The sequence below is a fragment of the Oxyura jamaicensis genome, chromosome 6, assembly GCF_011077185.1.
Source record: "Oxyura jamaicensis isolate SHBP4307 breed ruddy duck chromosome 6, BPBGC_Ojam_1.0, whole genome shotgun sequence".
Classification (NCBI taxonomy): domain Eukaryota; kingdom Metazoa; phylum Chordata; class Aves; order Anseriformes; family Anatidae; genus Oxyura; species Oxyura jamaicensis.
The window spans coordinates 23,220,447-23,240,474 of NC_048898.1; the positions used below are offsets into that span (position 1 = coordinate 23,220,447).

The window sequence follows — 20,028 nt, forward strand, 5'->3', positions numbered from 1 at the left end:
CCTGACACAGAAAAAGGTGCAATTCCTGCTAAATTTAGTAACTAAGATGGTGAACGCAAAGATCTGCAAGCTGTAATTGCAGATCCCTGTGGCCCTACTCAAGGTGGATTTATACCTATATAAACTGGAGTTAAGGACAATTCCAAGTCTCTGCTGAAAGAGGGTGTGGAGATGCATTGATTCCAGCTTCCTGTATCCTTCCTAAGCAGATGTGCATTGGCATTTGTCATGCAAAGGATAAAGCTTTCAGGCTATCTGTTCCCATGGTAGAAAGGATAAAATGCAGAGAAATATCATCTGAACGTTCTCCAAATGGATTTGAAAGGGTGCAAAAACCATTCAGTATGTCTGCAAGAGATGACTGCAGTTTTTAAAAGGCTCTTCACCAAAGGTCAGGTAACCCCAGCCATTTCCTGGAAGATGTTTCTATCCCTTTATCTGTAAAGTGACTACCTGAGCTCTCTTTACTCATTTATCAGTTATGCCACAGCTTCAGAGACCTTCCCTCTCTGAACCCTCATACAGCAAAGCTGCTCTTTGGGGACTCCGAAGGTCGTGCCTCATCCGTAAGTCTGAAGCTGCGCCCAGCACACAGTGTACAGGTAATTTCTTGTAGTAGTTTGAGAAGTTAGTTATCATGTGATAACTGGTATCTTTTGTGTTTCATTGGCTATATCTCTCCATCTTCTTCCAGTCCTGCACTTTGGGAAATCTGTGCTTGGACAAGTTATCCATTAGGTCCTTTGTGTATGTCAGAAGCCGTACTTTTGTGACACATGCGTGCCTGGTTCTGCTGCTCAGTTGTTGTTGCGGGGAGGTGTATAATATCGTGTGGGAAGCTGTAATAACGTGTAAATACAGGCAAGTTACCTTTAATAGCTTCAGCACTCCAGAGAAGTAATTTTGAAGTGCACAATCTGGGGACAAAATAGAGATTGGTAGCAGTTTTAGATTTGTGCAGCTTCAATTTGATGACAAATATTGTGGTTTTACTCCATATACAATATTTAGCGCATGTGTTGAGATGTGCTTTTGGGTGCAGACAAACTCAGTGGAGAAATGCTTGATGGCCCACGGGTCCAGATTTATAGGCTCCAGTTCAACAGCTCTGCATGTCTCTGCATGCTAGCAGGAAGGGATATCCATCAGGGGTGCAGTGTGCTCCTTATTAAATCAGAATTTAAGGTTGTGGCTTACAAAATCCGGTACAATTATATACTAGAAAAAAAATTAATTCAATGGTCTTTGTTGTCAGAAAAAATGCCCCTTAGCAGGATAAGGACTTAAAGGATTTTCCACGAATTTTCAAGCTACAAAGAGCAAGGAAAATGGATGAATGAATTTGCCTCTGCACTTAATTGCTCCTTGCTCTTCTGAAATAGTATAGGTATCTTTCCACCAAAAGAATACAGCCCCTTGAGTCCTGTAGGCTTGTTTCTTGTTCATGCAGACCTTCAAGGTTGTCACGCCACAAATGCAGCTACATCAGGAACAATGCACTGAACCGCGTGACATTGCATTTCTTCCTCCTTCCATTCTTACCTGTATCCCAGCATGCAAAAATGTCCTTTTGCACAAAATTTAAAACAACATCTTCCTTTTTCCAAAGCTGGCTTGCCTTTCCAACACTCTCACTTTTCTCTTCCTTCAGCTATTTAGAAATGCAGTCATTTTCATGATGTTCCTCCCAAGTTTCCTACTGTGAGGTACCCAGTTTTGGTAAATGATAACTGGTCATCTGAATAAGACATGGTCACGTGAGCAAGTCTAAAGCAGTATGAAATTGCTGAATATTGCATCGTTGAAAGGTTTTCTTCTGCATAGCTTGCATGCGTTGATGTTAACACAATTTTAAGCTAGATGTGGTAGAACTATATTACCCTCTCACAAGAAATATTGGGGTAACCTCCTCTACAAAAAAAACTTGAGAAGTTAACTCTGCTACACAAGTCATAAGAAAATAGACATTAATGTTTATGGAAGCTTTGTGAGGGCTTTTAATATGCAGGCCTTGAGTTTCTAGTCTGAAGAATATTTTTGCCTGTACAAATCAGAGAGAACTGAAGCTCTTTCTTGTGCTGTTAGGGTGACAGAAGAGGGGTGGAATTACCTCCCTGCTGTCTTCTGGTGTGAAGAATCACATTGGTCACAGGGGTAGATTACAAAGTTTTCTTCCTTTTTCCCCAAAGTACACTCTCTGTGCTCCTTTACTCCAATTTACTGGTTTCTTTTCATATATCCAGATTGTAAACAGTGTGGTGCAAGACCCACCTCTTCTTTCAGTTTGTGAGATTCAGCAACAAGGGCTGGATAGCAGGTAGGATCACTTTGAAAGACAGAAGGCACCTCTGCATGCTGTTCCTCAGGCAATATGAATGCAAGACCCTTGATTGTTTACTGGGTGACCTGTTGCAGCAGACACTAAGGAAACCAAGTTCCTGTATGGACTACTCCAGCAGTTATTTATAGCAGAGTGTTAAGTAATAACTTCATGGGTCTGGCATGGGAATTGGTAGGAAGGATGATGGAATAGTATTCATGCTTTTTATTTGGAATCAGCGCCAGGGATGCTGTTTGTCTTTGTTAAAATAAACGGTAACTTTATTCCTAGGCTGGCCGTTGAAGTTTCATGTTTGAATTCAAAGGATTGGATTCAGTTGCTGATTTGAAAAAAAAAATAATTAAAAAAATAAAAACAAAAACAAAACACTATTATAACAAAACACAACATTATAGAGGGTGTTTAAACTGGTGCAAGCAATGTTAGGCAGAGCCAGATGAGAGCGGGAAAGTCAATAATTCTGCAGAGTAAGTGCAGATTAACAAAGGAATGTGCCAGTGGATGGCCAAATTTTTGTGTAAAAGGAGAAATGTTGCCCTTTCTTCTGTTTTTGCTGTAGCTGTACTTAAATTACTTGCCTGGAAAAATAATATTTTAATCGTGTGTGGTGGCTAGCACTTCTGGTGCTACTGGAGACCTTTCTGGTCTGGGCAAATGTTCTCGGTAATAATATCTATTTGTGAGGCAGGAGGTTGCCGGCATCCTGCCTTGGGCTGGCACCTTTGTTTCTGTGCTCTCCTTCCAGCTCTGCTGGGTGGGCTGCAAGTTTTTTAGCTTGACTGTGGAAGTCAGGCGTGGAGCTCCTGTGTTTTAATCCCAGCAATACACTTGAAGTGAATTGTGTCAAAAATCCCCTGCTGATGATCAACTTCATAACCTCACGTACTGCCCACTGCAAGTTACTTTGCATGAATACCTCATGGAATAAATAGCGGGTGCCACCAAAAGAAGACCATTGGGTTCTAACTTTGTGAGGTTGAGGAGCCTCAGCTATTCACTAGGATCTGTTTTGTTTTAGGAGAAGGGCGGTTGTATTTTTTTGTTTTGTTTTGTTTTCATTTTGTTTTTAAAATGAGAAGAAATGAAGCATGTCTATTTAGAGGAGAACACAACAGGAGAGTGTAAGAGAGGTAAAAAAGAGTAAAAGTGCGAGAGAAATGTGCTGGGTACGGTGAGGTCAGTGATGGAAGTGGCTGAGTACTTGTGAGAAAGGAGGAGGAGGAAGATCTTTTGGAGAAGAAGGGATGGCAAAGCAGAGGTGAAGGTCATCTGGTCTGTGAGTTCTTGCAGAGGAATGGCAGACGGAGAAGGAGAGGTGGGAAGGAGAAGGCAGGAGGATTTCAATACAGAAATTGTGGGGGAGGAATTCAAGGAAGTATGTTGTTCCTGTAATCCTGAAACATTTATGAGGTTGTTAAACATAGCCAAATAGTAAAGTCACATTTTCATGTATCTGCTAAGTCGTTAGCTCTTAATAACTCTACATTTTACAGGTTTACGTACTGCCAAATGTAATCAGGAATAAAGCCATTGGGATCAATATCTTTTGGGATTAGCCAGACAGCATGTCAAAAACAAAAAAATCAAGTGCAAATTTTCTTTGTGAATGAAGAAACCAGAAGACCCTCAGTAATTATATACTTAAAGGGCTTCGCTGTAGGATTGCTTTTGCACTTTATATTGAATGCAAATCTTTGATATTTGGTTAACTGGTGTAGATGTAAATAGTTTTAAGACTGTAGCAACTGATGGCAAAGTAAGCAGTGCAATCTTCTTGCACTGAAAAAGTGAATTTTCAGTTGATCAGAGAGGAACGAAAACATACAAAAAAGGACAGAAAATGTAATGGGTGACAGCACATCTACTGTTACCAAGCTGCAGGAAGGAAAAAATGGTCTGAGTATTACAACATCACCACCAGCAGGGTTTTGCAAAAGATTCAAATGCTCTGTGTCACACAGCAAGTCATCATTGTCCTTGGGCAGACACGATGGCAGTCAGGAAATTCCTGGTGCCTCCATTGAGGGGTGGAAGATGTCCATCACGGGAAGCCTGTGGAGCTGGGCACTGTCCTTTGGCTGTGCCGTCACCTCACGGTGTCCCCTCCTTGGGAAGGGGAGCACTGCCTCTTGGGTTTGGACCTGAACTATTTTACACATGCTTGTGGGCAGCCACCAGCAAAGGAGATGTGCTCTGAAAGCAGCGGAAGGGAAGTATTTTGTGTGAAGTACTGCTTGGGCTCAGAAAAATAATCACAGCATTTTAAAAGTGTTTAAGTTTTAAATACGGAGGGTGTAAGCAGCTGCTTCCAGCAGGAGGAAGAATGTGAAATAAGCATGACCTGAGCACGCTGCATATTTAAAGAAGGCTAACACAAAATGACCCAACTTTACAGTACCTCAAAGTGGATCTAAATTGATGGTTTATATTGGGAAAGAAGGCACACTTCAAATGTAAATGTCATGTATGAGAGAAGAAAAACTGCTTCCTGAGATTCATTAGAAATGGCATTACGGCTTAAAGCTTCATGGTATGTGGTACTGAATGATAAACATAATCTACGCTGTCCAGCTGGGAAAGAAGAGAAGTAAAAAACAGTCTCTGGTTTATATATCCTGACCAACCAGATACTAAATTAAAGTGAGGGCATTCACACGTGACATTTGCAATAAATTCAAGCAGCAAAATACATAAGAGGCAACAAAGCCACTGGAGATTTCACAACTTCAGTCCAAAGTTGTCGTCAACGTTTCTGGATTGAAAGAAATGTTATGCCTTACTCACGTATGCTGCTGTAAGGTAGGAGCACATTGGGATGGTGCTGGGCATACCCTTGCTGTGCCCAGAGATGGGTATTTGGTTTGGCACAAAGTACGTTAAGATCTTGAATCCCCAATGTGGTTGAGCATGTGAGCTCTTGAGGAAGAGCTCTTTGCTGATCACTGATCTAAGCTCATCTAGCACGTTGGTGTCTGAACATTTGGTGGCTTTAAGGAGCTGGTGGTATTTGAGGCTTAAATCACTATAATCATGGGGATATTGCAATTAGTGCAAGTGTAGAGTTTGCTCTGAGGTGAATGGTGCTATCCATGTCTTGGAGAGTTATCCAGGCTCTTTCTAGAGGCATCCATCCCTCCAGCAGCCTTTGTTTTCTGCCCTGCAGCAATGAATACAAGTTTTAAATGCCCAGCACCCATACCACCATCCTGCAAATGCTGTGTCTGCAGAAATATTCCTGTTTTTTTGTCCTATTTTGGGGAGCCTGTGCTATTCCAGAGTCTTATTGTTCACTTGCTTTATTCCAGGGACACAGGGCAGAGCCATGATTATCGTAGAGAGCAAGGCAGGAGGTTGTCTGTGATTTTTTGTCTAGTGCAAAGTGGTCTGTGATTAGGGAGCTTTACTAAACAGAATGCTTAAGGCATAAGAGGTCAGAACCAGCAGGAGGTTTTTGGCCAGCACCTTCTGCATCCCTAATGTATAGTCTCTCATATGCTTGGAAAAGGTAGAGCTGTGGGAGAGAATCCTCCAGTTGATGATCCAGATAAGAAGATAATTCAGAGATGCTCTTCATTACCAACTTGAGACCCTATGTCTTTTTTTGACTGATGACAGAGGGAGTGTTTAAAGAAAAGCAACCTAATACAGCTCTTTATATTGTAAATACGGGGTGTGAGTGGCCTGCTGTGGGCCTAATGCAGCATCTTTAGTCTAGAGGAACATTCTTGATTTTATACAGATATGATTCAAAGCTAATTCAAGGAGCTGAGTTTGGAACAAAAATTTCTCTAACTTGCATTTTCTTTGCACTGTTTGGGAGGTTAGACAACTTTCTACTCTCTTTTGGATTTCGGTTCTGCATACCAATTATCTTGTCTCTAATACTTTTTTTTTTTTTTTTTTTTTTCCCTGGTCTCTGTTGTCCTCACCTTATTTCTTGTCCTGAGAAATATCTAAGTTTAACCTTGACAGGTCACTTCATTTTGTGGTGAACTCTCAATATTCAGACTTCCAAGCTATTACACCGTACATGGAAAGTGTGCCCAGGATAGACTTTCCATTAAACTATTTAAATTGGAAGAGAATGCTGGCACATCTACAAGTATTCCAGAATTAGATCCCAAAATACTGAGGCTAGTTAATCTTTTGGAAGAACAAAAACTCTTACTGATTTATATTTAGCAGAGGGAATGCATTTTAAAAACACAGTCTATATGAGGTCCCTTGAAGAAAACATCTTTTACATTGATTTGTAGTCCGTGGAAATACTACATGGCCATAAAATATTTGCAGTTGGGCTCTGCTTTTATGCAGCTACTTCTTTCCAGCGTGAACTGTTATTAACCCTCCAGGCATGGCCATGCTGTGGGCTGTGCAGCGAAGCACAGCTACCTCTGGGCAGCAGCTTCGCCGTTCATCACAGCTGTGCCCAGCATTGCAGGAGGGAAAGGTAAAAAGCACCTTATGCTAGGGTGGAAATATTAGACCGGGAAAGATGCTTTGGTTCAAAACCAATGTAATGTTTGTTGTTGGGATGAGTGCCTTCTGGCTATGCCTGCAGTGTAATGTGACTCCAGGGAATTTGCACAGTATCTTGGGGACTGCCAGGATAACAGCGATGTCAGATCTGTGTCTGGGTCCCTTAGAAGCTACATCTAAATACACAGTGAGTGGGTTAGAACCTTGGCTAAAATTTGTTATATCAGCAGACCGCATTCAGCAGTTTCCTGGGCAGCGGTATGCTGGCCACCTCCAGGTGGGACACAAAAAGTCTTCCGACCCCACAACTTTTCTGGGCGAAAAGCTGAGCAAGTAGCTGCCCAGGTGCTCCCCAAGGAGCTGGCACCGCTGCTGCCAGCAGGGCAAAATGCTGTTTTCTCAACCAGAACAACAGGGAAAACATCTCTGGAGCCTCTCTAGCCCAGGGGTGAGCAAACGTACTGCTTGGGGACAGCACGTAAGGAGCCACTGTATTGCTTCCTGGCAGTCCCATGGGAGAGCATGGATGAAACCAGAAGCTGAACATGTCCTTGCCATCAGAGGATGTGCACTCCTGTGAGGTTAGAGAGACGGGCAGAGATGCTGGTGGCCCTAATCTTGCAGCACCACTCTTAGTTAAATGTTTATAATATCTACTTAGGTTTAGTTTATACTATTATAAATTAGGAGGATCTCTAATGTTAATACAGGTGTAAAGTGCTCTATGCATAGCTCTGCTCTGTACTAAGAAAATGAGTAAATGGAATTAAGTTAGATGGGAAATTACACTGGATTGTCCTAGGTGGACCACGATGCGTTAACATTTCCTGGAAAAGGAATTTTGACAGATAGTTACTTCATTAATACATTGGAACAGCGGAGAAAAATAACTCAGATTATTTAATGAAGCATACATAATCTTATGGCCAACAGTGTATCTACTTTGAGACAATGAGAATGAAGTCAGAAGTCCATAGTTCCTCCCTAGAATAAATAATTAGATAACACACCCAAGTTACTCCTGCCTGCGAGAATCAGAGGAGCTTCTGGGAAATAGCGTGGTTGCTGCTGACGGAGGGACTTGCACCATTGCACTCGCTGGCTCCTTTCTATCTCCTTTCCCACTTTCTTTCCAGGGGGCTGGTCAGCCCCTCTCTTTCCTCACATAGCCAACAGGAGCACACGCTGCTGACTTAGCACCTGCTGGTCTTATGTGCTCAGCACGATTCTGATCTGCGGGGTCTTGGGGGTTGCATGGGGAGAGGGTGAGGAGGGGGGCTGCAAAGGGCGGCTGCACCCACAGAAAGCAGCACGGCGCTGGAGCCCTCAGTGATGGGGGTGGCTGAATTGCTCCAAGTGACTGTGGGAGATGTCGAGTAAAGAGTGCCTTACTAGGTGCCAAGAAATTGTTAATGATTACAAGGTATCATTACTGAAGGTGGCGAGTTTAAAAATTAATTCTCCTGGCAAGGGTTTTCTTCTAAGCAGCCTTATATGCATATAGAAATACTTCTGTATTCTCACTGCTCTCTTCTGATAACATTTTTTCTTCACAAAAAAAAAAAAAAAAGAGCATAATGAGCCATCCTCATGGTACTTGGCATTGCTAAGCACTCATGGTGCCATCAGCTGGGTTGTTCCTGGGGTTGCTCCCCAGCACTGTCCTGACTCCTCTCTTCCTGCCTCTCTTGCATTTCGAGGATCTTCCTCACCTTCCTTTGCACATCCAGGAGAGGTTCCACTAGGCTCTGCCCAGGAGCATCTTTATCTTTCTATGGCTAATTTCGACCACAAACATTAGTTTGGATGTAACTTTCCTACAGATATTTAACAGATTTACTGCTCCCTATAGTACTTAAGTCTCCTTTGGTCAACCTAAATTTTTGCCCTAGGATTTATTTTTATGTTTATTTTTTATTTTTATTTTTATTTATTTTTGCTTTTTAAATACAATATTACAAAAAATATGGGCTTAATAGAACTGAAACAGAGTTCTTTTTTTCTGTCCTAGGCTTTCTGACCTTCTTTTTCAATCTCCATAAAAATTGCTACTCTCCTGACTCTTGATAAAACTTATAACCTTGAAGCAAGTCCTCATAAAGCCTTGCATCTAGGAATCAGGTTATAACCAAGCACTTGTTGTTCAATGGGTTCCACTGAGGTTGCTTTAAAAAAAAAAAAAAATACATCTCCAAGCCCAACCCTGGCTGGTACTATTTCCTTTCATGTACATGTTGTCTCTCTGCACCTGTCTCTTTTCTCACAGTTTGCAGTTTAAGTGGAAAATCTTACACTATGTGCGGACCTACTCTCTTGATACATCTCATCACTGCTAAAATAGCACAGATGAAAATAAGTTATGCTTTGGCTTTGACTAGTTTTGGAGTCTTGGATGGGAGTGCTAGATCTGACCTGCTGGCTCAAATCCACCTTGTAGATAAGTCCCTAATTCACTAAAGTTTAACCTAAGATGCTGTTTAATTTCAGGTTGTCTGGCCTTAATGCTCTCCTTTTAAGCATTTTAATGCTCCTCTTAAAGAATTAACCCTTTGCTTTTTTATCATTGCATGTCTCAACTCCTGCAAAGCTGTGGACTTTCTTTGTGGAAGAGCAAAGTTGTTTATCTCGGTCATCTTGTAATGCCAAGATCAGTAGCTGACCTGGTGACAGTGATCTAATAGGGCCTTTATCATCATAACAGGCATAGGGAGAGTTAGTTATAGCCTGGAGGTGCATAGTTACTTACTCCTTCAAGAAAAGTCAATTGAAAAAAAAAACAAAAAAGCTTTTTTTCATTGCACTCATTTACAGTTCCTTCTCTCCTGTGTGCATGCACAGGGTCAGGCTGCATGCAAGGAAAACAGGGTTTGCAACCCCTTTCAGTTTCCCATGGTGTTGAGCTAATGTTTATTTTTAGTAAACCATATCTTGAAGAGTGCTTTTAAGAATACATTTACAAAGCCTAGCACAAGGAGTTTGTTGTGTTTTTTCTCCTTTTGAACTTTATTAGTATGCCTTTGGAGAGACTGTGCAGATACTTTCAGGGCTAGGGCTTTCCTGCTGTACCTTGCTCATGTCCCCAGGGAATTGTGTCCCTTGCATTCCCCATAGTGGTTCCCTTTCTTCCTTTACAAGATCCATCCCTTAAAATACATACATGGTACAGCCACCTGGCAATAAAACTAACTTTGTCATCTCCCTTTGATAAAGTCATGGTATTGAAACACTCTTCTCTTTTTAAGAATTTCTTCATGGAGGAGGTGGTCAAGCTTTGGAGGGGGCTGTCCAGGGAAGTGGTGGTGACCCCATTCCTGAAGGTGTTTAAGAGGTGTGGATATGGCCCTAATGGGCACGGTTTAGTGATAAGATTTGATAGGTCAGGTTTACGGTTGGACTTGATGATCTTTAAGTCTTTTCCAACCTAAAGGAGTCTATGATTCATGGCGTGGTGTTTTGTCCTGTCCACTATTCTCACTGTCACTGGCCTGCAAGACAGGCATGGCTCTGTCTCCAACCCCATGCTTCTCTTTTCCTCTTTCCCAGGTACATAGGGATTTGTCATTCCCACTTGGATTGCATGTCAGTCCCAGGGCTCTGGTTTCAAGTTGTCTTTTCCCTTCCACTCATTTCTGAATGCCAATCATATTACACGCTTACTGAAGTTAATCTTAAACACCTTGCAGTTAGTTTTCAGTCTGAAATTAGTTTTGACAATATTCTGATATGTGCCTGTCAAGATTTTTTTTCAACTGGAAAAGATGTATTTGTTAAAAATGAACTCCAGTCATTTTTTTGCAGCATTTAAAAAATCCAAACCTTTAAGATTGTCTCATTTTTGCAGAGCATTAATGCTTCTGGTGAAAACCCCTATAACAGGCTTTGAGATGCATTTTCTAATCTGAGAACATCCAGTGCCCCAGTGCTGCCTTTTATAGGGTTTGCAGATTTTGCTCAGGCCTGGAGATCCTGGAGCCCAGGGACAGCTAGCACACACGAAGGGAGAAGCGTGCCACCTGTGGGGCAATATTCTGCTCTCTCAAACAGCCTGGGCTCCAGAAAGGATGCACTTAAGCCTCTGAAGGCAGAACAGTTCAGAGCGCTTCATGTTGTGGTTTCCAGTACCTAAAGAAATGGTACAACCAGCATCTGTTGTTGAGCATGAATTGAAAATTAAAGCCTATCCGATCCTTAAGGATGCTCATGAGAGTGAGCAGATGCTGATCTCTGTGACCCGTAACATGAAACCTGGAAACCTGTATGGGGACCCCTGGGGCTTCTCTAGATTTGCAGCAGTTTGATGCCGGGGGTGTTTTCAGACATGACTTTGCTCTTTTGGCTGTTGTCACAAGATACCAGTTGTTTGCATGGTCATGGCACATTGTTACAACTCCCATTTGTCAGGAGGAAGTTTTTTTTTTTTTTTTTTTTTTTTTTCCTCGCTATTTTACAGCCGTGTTGTGGCATGGGAAACCTGCGGTGCCCTTGAACATACTTTTGGCATACTTTTGGATTCAAGCCTTTTTGTTTGTTTGCGTCCTTTATCAGAAGCAATTACTTCGCTTCTCCTTTGTAAGTGACCGATAAGTCAGGCTGTGGTGGAGGAGGATTAGGGACAGACTTCCGTTTAATGGAACCTCACATGATTTCTCTGATGCCAGAAGGACTTTTGCCTGTTTTGCCAGCCGAGACTCCAGATGTGTGAGTTTCACTCAATCCTTTTCTATGAAGATGAAGAAAAACAATAAGTTGAAACCTACTGCAAAGGCCGCAGATGTGTTGTACCAATATTCCTAGTAGCAAAATCTACTAGGATGTTGAAACGTCTAGTAATTTAAGTAAGTGAATGGGAGAAGACTGGAGTCCAGGTCAAGCTCAGTTTGAACAAAAACTTTCAGCAGATGATTTATTTTTAGCTGGCCAAGCAAGGTCAGTGATGTATCAGCATATTTTGTTTCAGAAGTGTCCCTTTCCTTTCCTAAGTCCAGTCTTTGGTGTTTGTGTTACCATCTGTCTGAACTTGCATGGTGTATCCTCCTTTTGGAGAGGGCATGCTGTCCTGAAGAACTGAGCAGAGGCATCTATCATATTTGGCCCATTGCTTTGTAACTTCTCCAAGCATTTGTTAGGTGAAAGTAAAACCCAAATACTTTTGGTTTTAAACTATTTTTTTAATTAAGATAGTTTCCTGTCCAACTGTGTTCCTCAAGTGGGAGTCATTTCTGAGTGAGAGCATGTGGGTGCAGGAAAGGGTCTCCTCCCCATTCACATTTTCCACCTGAGGAAGCTCTTCCCTGGATGGTTTCTTTCCTTCCCATAGGATGTATTTGCCCTGAGTTTCAGCTGTATGCACAGGGGCACTTCTCTTGCAGGCATTGGCCTAGGGTGAATTTGACCCATTCTCACTCAGTGGTGCCAGGCTGTCACAAAAAATAAGCATTCCTCGAACATCTTTCCCGTGGGGGCAGACAGGACCCTAAGGCTCCGTAACACAGCTCCGGCAGATGCTCTGGACATATGTAGTGTTGTTATCAGAGTGTGTTTTGAAAGCTGTGAGCAGTTTTTGTCACTTCATTACCATGTTTTAAAAGGGTGACACATCCTAGGGAGAGATGCAGCAGTTGTTATAATCACAGCCAAATTATCCAGTAAAATTAGAGCACAGAGATATGCAAACAAGTTATAATGTCTGTGCCTTTGTGCTTCACAAGTTTGTTTTGGTAAGTGGCTGCTAGCAAAAAGCTGGAGCTACAGAATTCAGGTCTGGAGGCAAATTTAGCTTGAATTGAATGTATATTTGGTGTTTGCTTCTTCTCTTGTGAGAAACAGGAAGATGTCTTATATCCCACATAATTTTTAGCATCAAATCACTTCCAGCTGGTTCATCTCTCCCTTAAAGCATTAATGAGATTTTTTCAAGGTAAAACTGCTTGTCTGGCCTCTTCGCTCTGTTCTGAAGGGATAGCATTGAGAAACAGAACAGCAACAGAATGAGAGCATAAAGCTGGAGAGGCTGATGTTGAAGTTGCATCAAAATGTTCTCATCAGAAATCAGCATTTTAAGTTCTGTTGTTACTTATTTAGGCTTGGCTGTGATGATGAACCATTGCAATGTCATGTAGTTACAGGCTGCCCTAAATGCTGGGAGGAATAAGGTTCAGGGTCTATATTTCTACCTCCCAAGAATTACATTAGAGGTGTAAGCATTATTTTATAGTAGCTGTATAAAGACATAACTGCCAGCAATGAATTTGCATGAAGAATGTATATAATTAGTTTATGTAGTTTGTGCATTAGAGTTTTAAACCAGTGTTTAGTCATGCACAAGCAAAGTGACACATCGTTAAGGTCACATTGCTTTCACTGCATCCCTGAGTCTATCATGGAATAATTCATTACTCTGTTGGTACTCTATTTCCAAATCTATGAGCATCTCCTCCCAAACATACATGCATAATGCAGTTTGTTTGTGCACACAAGGAAAAGGAAGCAGATGAGCTTTGTTCAATATGACTGTTTTTGTGCTCGAACTGCTTCAGGCTCCCTGTTGAAAAGAAACTCATGAATCCTGTCATTCATGAGCAAAGCTGCTGTCATGAATGTGTCGGTTGTGCACTGACTCTCCTGGTTAAAGACGTAATTTCCTCCCTGCTTTACACCCTCGCTCCCTCTCCACTTTCCTCGCCATGTCATTGTGTGCTGGTAAGTGCCTTCATGACGAGTGGGATCTCAGCTGAGGCTCCCATCGCTGGAGGAGAGAGGAGTGTAGGTGGGTGGAGAAGTCCAGGTGGGTTATCACTGAGTGGTGCTCAGGTATGAATTAGGAATTTATGTGTCTGAGCTGGGCACTTAGTGAGAGTGGATAGGACAGCACGAAAAGGCAAATGGGCACAAGGACTGATGGAGCTGCTGTTGCAAAGGAAGAGTGGGAGAAATGGTCAAGTTGGGTGGGAGCCCTCCAGAAAGGGAAGATTTCACCTAACTGGGGCAGCTTCAATACACAAATATCACACATGCTTTGGTACAGTTTTGGAGCTGATTTTTGTCTTGTGTTCTGATATGTGGCCTCAAAATGGCATGTGATTTCAGGAGCTGGGCTGTGTTCTCCATGTCATGCTCTGTACTATCAGATTGCCTGGATGGGAACCTTTGGTATCCCTATAGCCTTTTGTTGTTCAAGATACTCTAGAAACCTCCAGTAGTTTACAGAGATGGGATTTGACTGACTTTCATTTTGCTCTACAGCCTCCCCCCATTTTTTTAATTGAGAGTTTTACTTATTCTTGTTTTACTTATTACAGTGGATTTGAAACTTTATTTTTCCTCATTCTACTTTCAGATTCCATAGGTGGCTCATTTCCAGCTTCCTCCCACCGATGCCACCACAAGCAGAAGCACTGCCTTCCCATCCCGCAGTGTGGAACTCTGACCATCAGCCCTCTGCTTTTCCACCCCCACACGAAGGGATCCCAGATCATCATGGACACGACACAGAAGGCAGTGAAACGCCAGTCTAGCTTCTGCAATGCCATTACCTTCAGCAACAGGCCCATCGTTATTTATGAACAAGTCAGGCTTAAGGTGAGTGGTTGATACCTTCTCTTATTAGCATGGTAGCAACTGTGAATGACTGTTGGGGTATACCAGGTGCTCACAGCAGATATTTATACCCTCCACACAAAGCACAGTAGTCAGATCTTGGCCTTAAAATTCTGTAATCTCTTTGATTTTGTCAACATAGTTCTTATACCCATTAGTACAGACCCCTGTGGAAATTGTGAAGAAAGGGGAAATCCGTGCTCCAAGAGAGCTTGTTTGGATGTTAGATGAGGAATAGCAGATGAAGCTGAGATTGCTTGGAAAACAGAAAGAAAAAAAGGGCCCTATTGGTCATCCTGAGAGGCAGTAGCTTTGGTGTATCTCTGGCCATCTCTAGTCTGAATGATCCTGCTGTTGTCCATCACTAGAGATCCTGTGCTGGGACCTATAGCAGCGTGCAAGGCTTCCCCGCCTCTTCCCTTATAGCCAGCAAAAGAACAAGAAAGGAGGAAGATGCTTCCTTTTGAAAATGCAGAGAGATTTCAGGCTCAGCCCCATAGGCAGAACATCCCCCCTACAGGTTTTCTTCATCTCCTGTGGAGTTTTTACTGGTTCCATTCCGACTGGAAACCCAGCAGGACTCCCTCACATTGCCTAATGGGATTTCTTCCATGTTGGCTAGCAGTTTGGACAAACAACTGCAAGAAATGATTTGGGAGGAGATGAAAGCAACATTTCCTTTTTGAAAACACTATCAAAGGTTTGAGTGGGCTTAGTGGTTTAGGCAAAGGTTCTGGATTATCTCTTTCTCATTTTGAAACAATGTAACTATCTCAGGAAATTCAGTTGTTTATTACTGTATATTTTAGGATTTTAGTTTGCATAACATATGTGAAGAATATGCATGCAAATGTTTCATCTCTGCACGGCTCCTGCTGAATCTACTGGGAAGGCCTCCTGGGAGTGCTCAGCAGGCTTCAGCAGAACTTGTACCCTAGGGATGGATAGAAATGTGAAAATGCCTCTGTTTTTTGGATAAGTCCATAAGCCTTGTTGTTATGTGTGCCTGTGGAATATGGGGTCTTAAACATCTCTTGTTTCTTACCAACTAAAGACTAGCCAAGAACCTAGTCATTCAGGTCCTATAAAATTCAAACTCCCTCTGGAAAACTAGAGGAAAGAGGTCAGGAGATTTTTTTTTTCTTTCTTTTTTTTTTTTTTTTTCTTTTTTTGGGGAGGGTGGGTTATTCAGATATTTCTTTGCAGCTTTGGGAGTCCCATCAGGCATCCAGAACCATATGAGGTTCAGGAAGATTTCCTCTTTCTCAGCCTCTGAGATGCATGCCCTGATTTGGTTTCTTCCACGTAATTCAGGGTACTGCTAGGGAGTGGGGTCCCTTCCAACACTTCAGGGGGAGACTGTAGAAGCAGCTATAGCTTAGCAGTTTGGATGTTGAGTGCATCTTTTCCTCCCCTTCTGGTACCCAGGGGACCTCCCAAGCTTTTCTACTAGCAGTGGCTGCTGAAGAGAGAATCTGGTCCATCATTAACCATTGCCTTTTTTAGCAAAACTGTGTATCCTTTGTCCAGCTGTGTCTAATTCTTGGCAGGCTTTATACTAGATTTTAATTTGGATATTAGTTTGCCTGTGGTCAGACTGTATTGAGAACTGTTTATAGGTGCTGATTAATACATGGAACATGTGCAGCCTAGATTACCATATGAATATTTACTTCATGCAGCTTGTGATTGCTGTAAAGTATTGGCAAGAGACTGTGAAAGAGTAAATTGTACGAATAACAATGAGGCCATATTTATCTCAGTCCCAAAAGCTTTTAGGGCTTGCAGTAAATTTGCTACAATAAATAATCCTGGCCGCTTCTTGGAGTGCGTGCATATTCCCTGTTTTGGCACATGCATGTCCCCATCTACCCCCCTTTCCCTGGGGACATGTGTGATCCCATCCCAGCCCAAGCCGGGATATAAAAGAGCAAATCTGCTTCAGTCCTTTGTAATGCCACTCCAGTGTCTGTCCCACAAGCAGGAGCATCCCATCATTCCTAGGGCAGCTCTGAGTGTCTGATGCTGTTCTCACTTAACTTGGTATTTTTTTTTTTTTCCTGAAGCCCTGAGGTGTTTTCTCTGACACTTTAATAAAGCAGAAATCTGTAGGCTTTCAGCAATGTCCTTGTGGTGAGATTGTTGTGCTCGCAAGGGCACGTGTTCCAGATTTGCCTTGGAGAGGAACATACTAAAGAAAAATGCAATATTTACAAATGTTATTACAAAAGTATTCAGAAGTCCAAAGAAAACGTCTCAGAGAATCTCTTGGTGAAAATCCTGCACTGCTGGCTCCCACACTGGTATATGAGGAGCTGCTGCCAGGCTTTTGAGCACAAAATCCAGCAGTCCTGGGCAGTTTAGCCTCTGGCATTGCCAATCACCTGAGCCATAAGTGCTTGGGCACAGGGAGAAATTACAGTAAGGCAGCAAGTTGTGTGAGACGTGTACTCTGTGGTACCTATTCATGTTTCTGCTCTTGTCCTGCAGCAAATACTGACACTGCTTGAGGCTGCCTGGGCTTTGATGGAAGAGGGCTATCTCAAGTGCTGTCCTGCTTGCCACAGGTTTAGTGCACGAATAAATACACTAATTATACATCCACTGACAGGCAGTGACTCTCCTGGCCCTGCCAGGATAGGATTGGATTCAGCATCCTTAGGTCTTCATTTCATAGTCTGGATGCTGATGGGCTGTATGCTTTTGAGAGGAGCAGTTCCCAGCAAGGTTGTAATGAACAACCATATGAGAGAAAAAAATATCTGAGAGCATTGTGTCCACATGGAGACTCTGCTGACACCCTGGAGATCACACCCTTCTGCAGAGAGAAGGAGATCTTGTGCCTGGGTGGTGTTCTGGGTGTGCTGCACATGCTTAGGACCCACTGCCTATTCCCTTCCTGTCCTCTTCAGCTCAGGGCCCAGTTCAGGTGAGAAGCAGTTGATGGCTCTGGAGGCATCTCTGAGCTCTCTCTGAGGTGCAGAAGGGTGGGTATGACGCATGCAGCATCCCAAAATTTATTAGCAAGTGTTTCTAGTGTGTTTTTCAGACACACTAAGTAAGCACACAATGATGGGGAGCTGGAGGATGGGTATAGGTGAGCACCACATATCTTAAAAACCACCGCTCATGGCTGAAACGAATAGGTTTTCCTCACTTGTAAGACAACATCTATCATTGTCCCCAAACTGGTTATTGAATAGTGTTAAATAATTTAAATTGTGTTTTTCCACACACAAGTTCTCTGCTGCAAAGCTGTGATTTCATCCAATCTGACAAGCTAAACAAGGGTGAGATTGTCTTTAGCTTGACTGTGAAACCCAGAAAACCCTATGGTGGTGACCGTGATTCTGGAGCCAGTGCTTTTCCCTCAGGTCCTGAGAAACCCCATCATCCAAGCACCATGGGGGAACAGCTCTGTGCTGCAGGTGCTGCCTCAGCTGAGATAAAAGCTCTTATGGCCATTTTTTTTTTTTTTGGCACATTTTGCAAGAGGACATTTCTTAGGCCAAAAGGAATTACCCTAGAAATAGAAGTGAGTCATCATGCAGCTGTAATTACATTTCATCTCTCCCCATAGATTCGATGCAATTTTTTTAAAATATGTGCATTGTATCCTAAATGTGCAGTATCGCTACTTGCAGATGAGATATCTGCAGTGATGTTTGGGTAAAAAGTTTCCTAAATCTGGTGGGTTTATCTGCACAGTGGCCTTTGATACTTGATGGCATGGAGCCTGGAGTGTGTAAATAGATGTCTGAGTGCCAAATGCTGTTTTTGCTGCTGTTGTTTTTGCAGATCACTAAAAAACAGTGTTGCTGGAGTGGGGCTCTTCGAATCGGGTTTACTTCCAAGGATCCATCAAGGATTAACCCTGACACCCTGCCGAAGTATGCGTGCCCCGACTTGGTTTCCCAGAGCGGTTTCTGGGCCAAGGCTCTGCCTGAAGAGTTTGCCGATGAGGGGAACATCATTGCCTTCTGGGTGGACAAGAAGGGACGGGTTTTCTACCGGGTGAACGACTCTGCCGCGATGCTGTTCTTCAGCGGGGTGAGGACGGCAGAGCCCCTCTGGGCTTTGATCGACGTCTACGGGCTGACCCGTGGGGTGCAGCTCCTAGGTGAGTACTGTGTGAGCTGGGCTCGTGCCCAGGGGCAACATGGAGACATCTCCATTCTCCCGCCAGCATCTCACCAACCCAGTGGGTGTTTGAAACTTAGCACATAGATACCTCACCCGTGAGAGAGGGGAAATCTGTAAGTAAGTGGATTCCTGCTCAGAGATGTTGAGCCATCTATGCTCTATCCGAGCATCTTCTGGAGTGTGGCACATACCTTGCAAAGCTTTCTTTTTGTCTGACATGCTTTCCCCGTGCCAAGGTGGGGAAATGCATTTTATATTTTATGGGTAATTCCTGCCTGGATGGTGCTATTGTGGTTTTCTGGCTGGGTTAGTGGACAGATTTAAAATGTGGATATCATCCAGATTACCTGGGAGAAGCTGTGGCTGGTTTTGCCAGGATGTTGCTTTCACAGAGGAGTTACATTCGTGCTCTGGAGCTTGAGGATTGGAAATGCAGTTGGGGTTGGTAGATGGGGAGTGCTGAGTATCCGTGTCTTCTGCCATCCTTACCTAAAATGGAGGTTGTTGGCACTCCTGAAGACTCAGTCTAACCCAAGGCATGCAGTCTTGGCAAGGTTTGGGGTATTTGAGTTTATACATCTTAAACTGAAAAGAGTCTCCAAGGACCCAACTTAATGGTCTGCTAGGCAGGTGGGGACCAGAGGTGTCAGCATGCAGCCTCCTAGTTGGCCTTGAGGTGATGCTGGGAGGCAAATCACAGCACTTCACCATGTAACAGCAGCTTCACAGGTGTGGTTTTGGTTTAGAAAAACATTAGATAGTAGCTGCTATCCACCATGAGCTGAAATTAATTAGATGATCCTGCTATGTTGAGGGAGATCCTGGTTTCTTTCTTTCATGTAGCCTGCTAATCTCTTTTAAAACAACAAACCCTCTCACCTTTATGCTATATATTTGACTTTAATGAAGCCTCATTTTGACAGTTCTGCATCCTTTCTGCACTGGTACTAAGAAATATGGTGCAGGGCTGCCTGTAGCAACCTACACAGCCTGGAAGAGGCATGTTGGTTGAGGACATGAAGAAATGGGACTGTCGTCTTGTTGCAAAAACTACTGGCCCCACAGATTGCACAAGGCAGAGGAATGTAGGGATTTCTCGACAGCTTTTTGCTTTCTTTTAGGAGTAGAAAGATTTATCTTTTGTTGTGAATCAGCTTGAGTCAGAGCCACTAGGCAACCATTCTTAGGCCAAGAAGGTGATATTTGAACTGGGATCTAGAATTTGGGCAAATGTCACATTAAGGATTCAGTTAGGAAGAGCTTACGAATGACTCAAAGTTCTCTGAGCTGCTCTTGCGAGATTTGGCACCTCAGGACTCCTCTGCCTGATTAATGAGGGCCCATAACTCTGGATTATGTGTTTCCTTTCAAAACACCCGAGAAATGATTTCCTATCTGTCATCCACCCCTGCATTGTCCTAGCATCTTCCACATCCCTTTTCACAAGGAAAATATGACTCTTGCCAGCC

At 43.0% G+C, this 20,028-nt stretch overlaps 1 protein-coding gene across 6 annotated transcripts in view; it reads left to right on the top strand.

Moving 5' to 3' along the window:
- NEURL1 (neuralized E3 ubiquitin protein ligase 1) overlaps window positions 1-20,028 on the top strand; it is a 151,261-nt gene that overhangs the window by 75,331 nt on the left and 55,902 nt on the right. For all 6 annotated transcript variants that reach the window (XM_035329653.1, XM_035329651.1, XM_035329648.1 and 3 more), the window contains exons 2-3: window positions 14,157-14,398; window positions 18,215-18,536. In XM_035329653.1, the coding sequence (XP_035185544.1) occupies window positions 14,157-14,398; window positions 18,215-18,536 (564 nt within the window). The remainder of the gene's footprint in view (window positions 1-14,156; window positions 14,399-18,214; window positions 18,537-20,028) is intronic.